This window comes from Varanus komodoensis, unplaced genomic scaffold (genome assembly GCF_004798865.1).
Source record: "Varanus komodoensis strain SLA01 unplaced genomic scaffold, ASM479886v1 scaffold16, whole genome shotgun sequence".
Taxonomy (NCBI): Eukaryota; Metazoa; Chordata; class Lepidosauria; order Squamata; family Varanidae; genus Varanus; species Varanus komodoensis.
Window position 1 is genome coordinate 25,025,585 of NW_025335468.1, and position 12,370 is coordinate 25,037,954.

At 41.0% G+C, this 12,370-nt stretch overlaps 1 protein-coding gene across 1 annotated transcript in view; it reads right to left on the reverse strand.

Moving 5' to 3' along the window:
• Positions 1 to 990: 990 nt before the first annotated feature.
• The window catches only part of GAS2 (growth arrest specific 2), a 97,065-nt gene continuing 85,685 nt past the window's right edge, over positions 991 to 12,370 (reverse strand). The window contains exon 7 of the mRNA XM_044425991.1: positions 991 to 1,209. Within this exon, the coding sequence (XP_044281926.1) occupies positions 991 to 1,209 (219 nt within the window). The remainder of the gene's footprint in view (positions 1,210 to 12,370) is intronic.

Here is a 12,370-nt window from a genome sequence, read left to right on the forward strand (position 1 = left end):
CTGAACCATGGCATGTATGTGGGAAGCAGAACAGAACACCAACACTTCCCATTATTGCATTCACATCTAAATCTAAAGCACATTCCAGCAGTAAGCGTTACTATAGCTTACAATCTGTGGTGGTGGGTGTCTTGTGTGGGGTTTTTTTAACACTAATTAATCCAGGCAGGATTTATTTTACTGGTTGGGTAAAGCTGCAACTCAGAAGACAAACGAGTTCTGTCATTGATACGCACGTTAAAAGGAGCTGGTGTCTTCTACCAGGTTCCACATAATTGGCATTTTCTTTTTATCTCAGATCAAGCATGCTGCCACCCTCATCTGGCAAGTACTAATAGGCATGGGGCTGTCACTAAGGTATCCCATCTGTAAGAGACGTCTCATTCAGATGAAGTCTCTCCTAACGAAAGGCAGCCTGCAAGCATAGGAGCTCACCTTGGATCAGAACAGAAGACAGACCTGTTACTAGGTCTGATTATCTACGCAAACATCATCTACTATAACTAGCTGTAGCTTCCCAACACATAGGGCAGGGAGCCTTCCCTACTTCGTCATCTATTTTTAGCTCAGATCGAACCTGGGACTTCCTTCATGCAAAGCATGTGCCTTCCCACTGAGCTACACACAACTCTGGACTGGGCAATCACAGAAGTTTTTCATACCCATATATCACATTTTATTACTTTAATGTGAGTCATATTGTTTAAGTCATTCTAAGAATACATTCATAGAGTAATAATTTGGCTAAAAATATATGTCTATTTTTATCTGATTGTAGTAATTAGCCTATCAAGAGTAACTTGCTATAAAAAGGCACAGTACTAGAAATAAATAGTTCTACAGTTCAACAATCCACAAAGACTTGCCATTTCCAGTCTGCATGTGATTTTCAGAAGTCCTGTAAAAGCACCAACTAATTTGACTACACTCAAGAAGATAGTGTGGGCTTACATCCCCAATGACAGTCCCCAGTGAAATGAGAAAGCAATTTCACTTAATCTCCTTTTTGGTTTTGTAATGGGCAGAAACAACCAAGTAGCTGTCTGGATTCATGTCCTTGATGGTTGGAGACTTGTTCTGGATTGGGGATGTTTTCCCGTCCACCCGAGAGATCTGCAGCATTCGGCACGGGTCGTGTTTCAGCAAGTACCCTGCAAATGTCTCCCAGCCTCCTCCTACACGGACCATCACATGCTTGTTGTGGAGCATCTGCATTAGAAAAGACAGACAGGAAAAAAGGGGTTGAAGAACCTGAAGGACATACAGCATTCACACTTGCACAACATTCATACTTGAAATGGTAAAATTCTAGACCATTTAAAGTCTCTGAAAATAGGAGCCCAGTCCTAAAGTTCAGTGCTAGCAAGTTAAGACAATTTTGCAAACGACATGAGAGCCTAGCTAGATTTTTTCACTGACTGAATAAAGAGTCACAGCCCATCTTGATTCCATGAATTTTGGAATTATGGGATCCACATATGCTCACCCTATTCACACTTTACATTTTTAGGGGTTTACCTTAAAAATGTTAAGCCTATACCGTAAAATGATACAGTGAAGGGTGGCCTAAGTTTTTAGGACTGAGTATACTGATGATGGCAACAGGTCACAAAGTGTACCATTCACAGCTCCATGTGGTAACTCCCAGCCCTAATTGCAGCTGAAAGGGAGAAATGTATCCACTTACCATCTGTATTTGTTTTTTCAGCAAAAGATTGAACTTTCAATTTCGGTGAAAGAATGCTCTATCAAAGGTGGAAGTGATGGAAGTATTCAGGTGGACACTTGACTAAGTTGGACCTGAGATATGTAACAGCATCCTAAGTGGATATCCTTAAAATATATCTATTCCCAAATTTTACCTTAGTGAGTTTCACAGAGTGAAAGTAAATGAAAAGTAATTCAAAGCTTGATGCACAAGCTCAGGAGAGAATCTGTAGATGGCTTTTCTTGGACAACATGGAAAAGCGAATGAGCAAATCTTCCATGTACCTTACAGGGCCAGAAGAAAGCGACATAACTGGAACATATGGATGTGCTTCATAGTAATGTAACAGTGGGTTACACAGTGGTACATGAAGATCGACACATACAGGGCAAGGAAGAATAATGACATGGCATCTTATCTAGCCCTACCATCACGCACAGTGACTTGTCCGCCTTAGGAAATGCCCATTCAAGTAGTGAAGCAGCTCTGTCATTTCTACGGAGCACCAGTGGTGTAGCAGTACATTTTGAAGCTTGCCGTGATAGTCCCTGTAACTACACTACTACGGTGCGTCCACAAGTTCAGACAGTTGCATTGATCTATATCAACCAAACAGTTTTCATTCACTAGGAGTAGGTGTATTGTACAGTTAAGGGGTCTCAATTGCCACCAATGGATGCCAAAATACTTTGCAGTCTAACATGAACCAATGGATGAAAAAACTATCCATACACATAAGCTGGGAGAAAACAGGGAGTTAGTGATGGCAGATGATATTACTGTCGCTGCTAAGAAACTGCCAGCACAGTATCTCTGCAAACCCTACTCTGCTTCATCACTGTGTCTCAGAAAATTAAATGCTGCGGCTCTCAGATGGAGATATTTTCTTTCCAAGATTCAATTTCCAGACCAGTTGAATTCTACATAGAGGATCCCATCATGCCAACTTGTTCTTCACTGTAGGCAAGAAAAAGATTTAAGTTGCCTCCATATCTGAGCCTTCCTAGAAAGTTCCATCATGAGGAATATAGAAGTGTTTTCAAGTGTCTTCCAACCTTCTGGAATTTTTAAGAGTGAGATGAAAGACTTTTCTTGAGATAAAATTCAACTAAAAGGATGATTATGTGAGTCTTTCATGGCTTCCCCTCAGACTGTATCTCTATTTCTTAAAACAACTCATTTGAGAAACATTTCTATATAATTTAGGGTACAACTTAATTCAGGTGAGTAAGAACATCCAAACACAGAGACTCACTCATGCTCATCCAATACAAAGCAAGGAGAACAACAGAAAGAATCTTCACCTTCCCATTCTGCGTTTTTGTCACACAGATGCTTTCTGCCAGGTACTGATGCTCAGATGAGGAGCAAAGGACCACCATCAGAAGATATTGTATCATGACTGTCCCAGTCTCTCCCCCCACCCCCCCACCACAGTCTCCTAAAATACTCTCTGAGGTCACTTTTCTCACCTCAGAGCACAGCCAGGATGGTTCTTTCCATTCCAGCTGCAAGCAGATGGAGTACAAGAGGAGGTGTGATTTCCCTCTCCTAGCACTGTCTGTAGCCTCAGATCTGGGTTAATCTGAACCATCCTATGTTCTTCGCAGACAAGTCTCTCTCTTGGAAGGGGTTTGGTTGTGCACTGCTTGGCACACAAAAGTGATTTCACTTTGTGGTGAAACAAAATGGCAGTGATTTCACTTTGGGGCGATCCTATTTGCACTGATGGGGTAACTTCAATGCTATTCTTGGGCAAGACCTTTATTAAAACAAATCAAAATTTCAGAAAATATTATGCCTACTTTTGAGTCCTGCAGAAATCTTCATTAGGATAGGTGGATTTTTTTTAAGCCCAGATATTAGCCATTAGACCCAATCTCAAAATGAAGATTAGAGGCTACATTATAGTTGAAAACATTTTTAAATTCTCTAATTAGTCACAGGTGTTGCAAATATCAGATTATATCAGCCCTTAAGAGAAGGACTGACCACTATTGTAAAAACATAAAGACAACATATAACCTAGATCTACTTCTTGTTCCCAACAAAAATACATATTCCTAGTGGCTGGAGGTAATGGAAACTTCAGAAAGCAAAGCTTCTTTTCAGGTGGTAGAAAATAATCTTTTTCCGGTGGTAGATTCTGCCCCGACAATCTAAATATGTGTTTTCTTTAAAAAAAAATCTTGCAAAACAAAAATAGTGTACTGATCTATGAAAAAAGTATCCAAAATTCATAGTTGGTCATACAACAAATGTGTGACAAAGTATAGGGCATTTTTCCCATTGACCAATAAAGCATTGTTATTTTTTAATGGAATTTCATTTAGATATATGTTTTAAACAGGTCCAGAAAGAAGGAATTTAATAAAAGCAATAACAACAACTATATACTCACTACTCTAATTTGAAAACAATGAACACTTTTGCTTAAAGTATTTCTACAATGAGCGTGATTAATGTGCTTTTTTGCAGAACTGTTATTGACTAGTTCCATTGACTCCCCTAGAGGAGAAGTTAAGAAGCCAGAAATGGAGGGGGACCAGGGAGAATACGCAGAAGGGAATCAAGAGCTTAGTGGTTGTGTTGCTTTACGAAGCAAATTCCAGACATGTGCTGATCTGAAGCTGCTATAGAGTGTTTTCAACCCAAAGCAAGGACTTTTAAACCATCTAGTAATTTCAGGAGAAGTTTATGAACCACATAAATCTTGACGATTGGATTGTGTATAGTGAAGGAAAGCTGCCACAAGAGGGCTCTTTCATTACAAGAAATGCCATTGAATTAGTGCAAGGGAGTCAGTGTTATGAGAAAACAGAGGAAAGAGCCATAATGAGTAGCAGCATCTAAGGAAAATAAAAAATAAAGCAGGCAATACAGATTTATTGTGTTTGTATCAGTCGAAGAGACAGTATACAATGAAAAGAAAAAAAAGAAAGAAACAGAGAAACTGATGCATTCTGCATTGTAGGAACTGCTTAGATGCCATCAAAGACTCTCAAAGAATGGGAAGGCAATAAAATATGAAGTGATCTTGCATATAATGCAAAACTGGCAAAAAAGTGCATTAATGAATCCCATCTTGATTTGCTCAATTCTTCTGTAGAGGATATGTATGTCATTCTGATGAAGGAACAGCCCTTTGTAGGAAAAAGGCAGGATATAAATAAATAAATAAACAAATAAGTGACTTCCCAGAATGCTAAAACATCAAACAATGGGCTGACTCATGTAAACATGTCCTTGACTGTTATATTCTCAAAGCACAAGAGGAGCAGATGGGATTTACTATGGAGATGGCCTTTGCACTGTATGCTTAAAAATATGTGATAACAAGAGCAGCAGCAAGAGTATGAGGCTGTCTTAGTGGGAGACTCACTTTAATTCCCTTTGCACTGAATGTGTAGATATGATAAAAGAAAGCTTCATATGAGCAGCTCCTGTCCCTGGTTTGGCACAGCAAAATACTAGACACTTCCTCAAAGGGACAAGGAGCCAATTTATTTCAGTTTTATGTTACTTTAGAGTGCATAAATAGTGCATTTTTGGTTTGTCACTACCTACTACAAGCCTTTGGGAACTGATATTTAGCTGAATAAATGGGCAGGTGCTTTTCACATATATTTAGAATTTAGTCTATGAAATAAATCCTCCATAAGATGAATCAACATCACTTCATACACCTTTCGGCAGTTGTGAACATGTGGCCTTCCAGATGTTGCTCAAGTACAACTCTCACCAATCATGCACATTCCCCATGCTGGTCGGGACTGTGGGGAGTTCAGAGTCCGGCAACAATAAGAGGGCCCCACATTCTCTACCACTGCTTTAGGAGATTAATTTCTTTATAGGGATCACAAACCATATGTGCGCAATAGATAGAAAATGCTTGACGCAAAGGAAACAGTATGTTACATTATGTAAATGTGAAAAAAGCAAAAGCTACCTCCCCTAATGCTTTGCAAGATAAATGAGCATAACATTCTATTTATTTATTCAATCTGTACTGCTCAATAGCTGAAGTTTTCTGGTCAGTTTACAACAGTCTAGTAATAGACAATACAATAAAACATAATGAAAATTTCCAAATTCCAAAAATAGCTAAAAATAGCTAAAACAATAGATGATACAGAGTAGATCTGTAAAACTCCTGGAATGGTATTTCCCTCAAGCCTCAAATATTCTTGGAGGTCTTGAAAGTTTCTGCATAGAAGGTTGTCTTCACCTGGATCCAGAAGGATGCTAAGGTTGGTGCCAGGAGGCCTCAGTGGGGAGACCATTCCACAGTTGGAGGTTCACCACTAAGAAGGCTGTCACCTTAGTTTCTGCTCTGAGACTCTCCCTCAGAATTAGCACTAGAAGGTAGGACTCAGATGTTGATCATTGTGTCCCAGCAGGTGGTGGCTGGAAGAGGCACTCCATCAAATGTTGTGGTCACAGGTCATGTCAGAATTTGTAGGTTAAATCATATAGCCAATGAAAGTGGGCCAGAATTGATACTATATATTCAGGTCTACTGGTCCCAGTTATTAATCTGGCTGCCACATTTTGCACAAGCTGTATCTTCTGAATGGTCCTGAAAGCAACCCCATACAGAGTACATTGCAATAATCTAATTTAGAGATTACCGGAGTGTATATTACTGAAGCCAAGCTATATCTGTCATGAAAGAGATGTAGCTGAAGCTGGTAGAAGGCACTCCATGCCACTGAGGTGACCTGAACCTCAAGTGACTATTACAATTCAAAGAAGACTTCCAAGACACAACTTTATCCAGAGCAGGCTGAATGCCTTCCATCCAGTCAATGGAATCATCCACTAACAAGTGTCTTATCCTTGCCCTCCAGGGATCCATTTTGTCCCCCCTGCTATTTAACATCTACATGAAATCGCTGGGAAAGGTCATTAGGAGGTGTGGGCTGCGGAATCACCAGTACGCTGATGATACCCAGCTCTACCTCTCTTTTTCAACCAATCCAGGTGATGTAGTGGCTGTACTGAACCGGTGCCTGGCTGAGGTAATGGGCTGGATGAGGGCCAATAAACTGAAGTTCAATCCTGACAAGATGGAGATCCTGTTGGTAGGCAGTTCGGGCTTCAGGGTGGGGGACCGTGACCTTGTCCTGAATGGGGTAGCACTCCCTCTTAAGGACAGGGTCCGCAGCTTGGGAGTGCTCCTCGACCCAGAGCTGTTGTTGGCAGCTCAAGTAACAGCGGTGGCGAGCAGCGCTTTCCTTCAGCTTCGGCTGATCCATCAGCTGCGTCCCTACCTGGAGAACGACTGCCTGGCGACAGTGTCACATGCATTGGTTACTTCCCGATTAGACTTCTGTAACATGCTGTACGTGGGGCTACCCTTGAAGACGGTCCAGATACTTCACATGGTGCAAAATAGAGCTGCCAGGTTGCTGACGGGGACTGGGTGTTGTGCTCACTTAACTCCAGTCCTCCGTCAGCTTCACTGGCTCCCCATTGAAGTCCGGGCCCAATTCAAGGTGCTGGTTATCACCTACAAAGCCCTTAATGGCTTGGGACCTGGTTACCTAAAGGAGCTCCTGCATCCATATGTGCCCTCCCGCCCCTTGAGATCGATGGCAGAGGCCCTTCTCTGGGAACCCTCTGTAAAAGAAGTTAGGAGGGTGAGTACCTGGAGGAGGGCTTTCTCTGCAGTGGTGCCCAACTTATGGAATGCACTCCCCAGTGAGGTCTGCCTCGCGCTGTCGTTATTTATTTTTTGGCACCAGGCCAAGACCTTTTTATTTAAACGTTATTTTAATTGTTGATTTATTTATTGATTTTAAATTTTTATGCCAGGAGGTCTCCAGTATTTTATGTATTTGTTCAGATATATATTTATTTATGTGTTGGAAGCCACCCTGAAGCTTATGCGAATGGGGTGGCATACAAGTATTCCAAATAAATAAATAAATAAATAAATAAAATCCTTGTCTCACTGAGCTTCACTATGAAGACCAAGTAGATACAACCTTTAGCCTACAGTTCTAAACCTGTTTTTCCCCTCTGTCCAAATTAAGGACTAAAAAGGTTTCTTTGAACAGGTAGACTAAGACAAACTCCAGTGGCTTGAAGTAGCCATCAGCCTTTAAGGCTTCAATGCTTTGGGACTCACCTCATCATGCACAAGTAGAAGTATGCTGATTCAAAGGGCATACTTTGGATGCTTCTCCCCCGTCTCCCTTCCTCCTGCATCCTTCCAGCTCTGCTCCAGTGTGCCTTATCCCTTTGAAACATAGTTTGGGGACTGCGGAGTGGGGGTTATGCCTGGCAGACTCTCTGATTAAACAGGCAGAGGAAGGCACTTTATCCTGCATGGATTTCATCCTCTGGATTCCACCTTCTGATTAAACATGCATAGGATGATTATGTAAACTAGGGACATTAGTCAGGGCCCTCTGTTAAGTGAGAACCACCCTGCTGCTTTGAAGATGGAAACATCTTCTGGCTTTTTGTGGTTGTTGACAGCAACTGTGGGAAGGGGAGCTTTACAGACATTTATGTCATGACATTATTCCGATGGTGCGAAACTCATTTGATCATCTAAAACCTATAGTGATATGACACGCACCAGTGAAAGCAGTGCCATGGAACAAAAAGCTGAACTCATTTATACAGTGAAAACCTGGTTGTGGTTTAACAGGAACCTGTAGGTGGAAAGGCATGTTCCATCACTGATCTGTGCAAGGCCTTTTTGTTATTTGTTTAGTGCGTGGTTTATTACTTCCATGTTTTATGAAATAAAAGGTAGGTTTAAGGGAGGCATGTGTGAAGCCAAATTGATAAAACCTGTAATCCTGCAACCGTGAGATTGCTGAGATCCAAATGAAGTCAATGAGATGTAAGCAATTTAAGTAGGTAGAGGATTTCAGCTAAAAGGGTTTTGCATGGCAATTTAGAAATGGGCAACGCTGGCTTTGTTTGTTTCTGTTCTGCCTTTAGTCTTCAACCCTAAGGGACAGCAGAAGAATAAAATAAAATGGAATAATAAAAATAGCTATTAGGTACAGCTGTGAGAACAACAGCAGAAGATGCTTGACTTCAAAAGAGTCTCATAGCCTGAAGGAAATGCCATTTCTCTCCTGCCAAGTTAGGACTCAATGAAAGATTCATAAGCTCTGGGGTAGATCAATCAATGCAAACCTTTAGAGGTCATCCTTCTACCTAGGGAACAAATGCTTGGACTTTTGAAATGTGATACAACTATACATTGGAGGCAGCTCCCCCCACCCCCAGACCATCACGTCACTCATTTTAGATATACAAGTAGATCTGAGCAACACTGAGCTCCTTGCACTTTCTATCAAGGGTCCGCAGCCTTATGGTTTAATATGTGAGAATCCTTTACCTGAGGCCAGCTATTTATATTCAAATATAAGTACAACTGAATTATCACATTTTTGACCGAAGGGTAAATAGAAATATTTACATTGCATTCGAAGGGCCTTTGTATCCTCCTGTTCACACACAGGCACTGGATCAGAAAGCTAACTTGAATGGTGATAGCAGAAATACACATTAATTACCCTTCTATTTTCTTGCTGGCAAGGTATTTTTTCAGGCTATTTACTTATTAATTGGGCCTTTCTCCCTTCTCTCTTAAGCCCTCTGACAGTTATATTCTGAGACATTTGCCTTGTGGGTCAGCACACTTCCTTTCTGTGTGGCTTTGTATATAGTAATGCTCAGAGTCGGTACCTTATAATCATAAGGTTACCAATGTTGGAGGAAATGTGGTTTCTGTTGATTGCTGAATAGAAAAACTAGAAGGCAGAAAGCTGTGAATAGTATGAAAAAGCTTCATGGTGGAATGTGTAACATTGCTTGGCTTAGCACCATCAGCAAATGGCAAAATTGTCCTATTTCAATCTGTATGTTTATATTACACAAGAACATGCATATTTTCCCTTTAGGCTGCATGACAGTCCTTGCTTTGTTCTTCTAATTGCCAAATGCCTTTTCTGTAACCTCTGTTTCATCTTTTCCTGTTCCCATTGACCTTTGTTACCTTAGAACATCTTTTCTGTATTTAATGGTGGGTAACTAATGCATAATTATATATCTAACAAAATAAACATTTGCATCTCCATAAGCGACAGTGGTTGAGTACATGGATGGAGAACTCCAATAGGAATGAACCCAACCCAGTGTTCCATGGTTCAAGTGACAACAAAGGCGACATCAACATCTTCTGGCATCAGAAGGCTACATTGTCTAAGGACATTTGGTCTCTGGCCAAAGCACTGGCTGGAACTCCTCCAATTGGGAGACAGAGTAGCATGCAGAGGAATTAGAGATCACAGACTGGAGATCACAGGAGGGAATTTACTCCTCTCTTCTTTCCCAAGCCCATGGGGAACTATAGGGGGCATGACTTGGTGAGGAAGGGAAACCTATGGAAGGAGCAGAAACCTCCAGATAGATACCAGTTCTTCCTCCATGCTGCAGCTTAACAGGTTAGTTTCAAATGTGGAAGTCTCTTGTTCAAATCAAATCTCAGTCATTAAACCATCTGCAGAAGCCTCAGCCTAACAATCTGCAATATGGATATAATATTTATCATCTATCTTACAGAGTCATTGTGAAGATTACAGCAGAGGAAAAATCTGCGCACCGTTTCGAACCCTCTTGAGCTCTATTAAACATCCTCTGCATAAGATCCATGTTCATTTATAATCTGGAGTTTCCCAGGGCTTGGTCAGACAAGGATTCTGGGATTTCATTCTCCAGAATCCCAAGGTTCCAGAGTGGCCCCAGTTCCATGGAGTTTCAAAACCACCATGGAGGGCATTTGCTGCAATTCACCAAATCCTACAGAATACAGGATTTCACCCCCAATCTGCTGCACTTCTGCTGTGTTCCTTTCACTCCCAACCTTTTCTGAGAACTAGCAGTTAGTTACTGTCAGGTCCCAATATTTTTTTTAGATCCAAGATTCCCCAACTAAGATCCCCCTTGCCCAAGTAAGAGTGATTCAAGCAATAACTGCTTACATCATGTTATGATTCACACCCGAGGAACTATACCTCTGTGCTAGCTTTGGGTGGCAAAGGAATTAAATGCAAGCTTTTTTGTTTTGGTTGTTTCATGATGAGCAAAAACCTCTGTTACTGCTAAACACTTGGATATTCCTTCACTATGCTGACTTGAATTGTATACATTGCATGTATGGCCTGCTGACTGGTTGCATTTTAAAGCCTTTCAGTAATGTTCTGTTTTCTATCCACACCTTTCCAAATATTAGATAAACAATGATAATTCTCCAGCTTTTTAACAGCATGTGTTGGCTGGAGATTGACAAGTGAGTCAATCCTTCCAATTCCTGCAAAGCAAGGAAGAATACAAGAAATACAAATTCCTATGTTGGCATTTCTTTGTACAGATAGTGTTGGGGAAGCTAAGACCACGTTTAGGCTTGGGGAAGAGAAACTGACAAAGAAGCTGCAAATATGAAACCTACCACTGGATGGCAGGCATGTCCTGCGCACAAGTTACATACGCCAAAAGAAATCCGTCAATCTAAAACCTGCAGGAACTGCAAGAGACAGGATGGTATTTTTAGGCTATTAAAGCCAACGAAGTATATCCTTCCTTTATCGAATATTATTGGAAGATAGCAGTCGGTGAAGCTGGCTTGGAAATCCTCAGAGGACCTGAGTGTATAGGCTTCAAAACATCTGTTACTCTGATATATCTATTGTATACAAAGCTGTAATAAAGAAAAAGTGCCTTTTTAAAGGCTCCTCTGGCACAGAGTCCAGAAAGGTGGGAGTGCAGCACAGGGCCTGTTCTCCTGCCAGCTCTGAGATCAGCTGCCCGCGGAGGCCCCTCTACATATCCTTTCATACGCATGCACATTTCCTGCCGGAGAATAAGCTATTTTTGTGATTTCGGTTCTCCATGTTGAATGTATCTTACAGGGCATTATTATATTTCATAAGTATAATGTGAGTCATTGACAGCCCAGTCCTGTTTACTTGGAAGGAAGTCACACTGATTTCAGTGGAACTTCTGTGTAAGTATTATAGGACAGCAGACAGAGAACTGTGGCAGTTGTTGTGGAATTATAATATAATTCAGTGGAGGCATTAACAGTGCAATCCTATTATGTCTTCTCAGTTGTAAATCCCTTTGGAAGCAATGGGATTACTCCTGAGTAAGTGGAATGGCACTACATGCGAAGGGTCAGATATATTTTAGTAACTCCATGTCCCATACTTCCAACTGCTGTGAGTTTTACAAGCACACTGCTTTCAAATGTGGGGTTACAACTCTGGGATGGTGTAATATTCCAGTCCAAAATACACATTTATTTATTTATTTAAGATTTTTGTATACTGTCCGACTACTACTGCCTCGGGACAGTCTCTTGGATACTGAAAGAAAGCTCTCCCTGTTTCAGCATGGAATGCTATCTGAAAGGACTGTCAAAAAGCTGATGATAAAAGGTCATAAAGAGTGCATAAGGAAAACTGGTTTACTACTTCATTTAATAATACTAATCCAAAGGAACAAACAAACTGGGTAAATGGGAGTCAGTGCAAGTTTGAACTGAAGCACAGTGGGAAATAACCCAAAGTTTGCATGCACTCCGATACAATCTGAACTGACTGTGACTCCCCAGAGAAGTGGTTTTGGATCAAT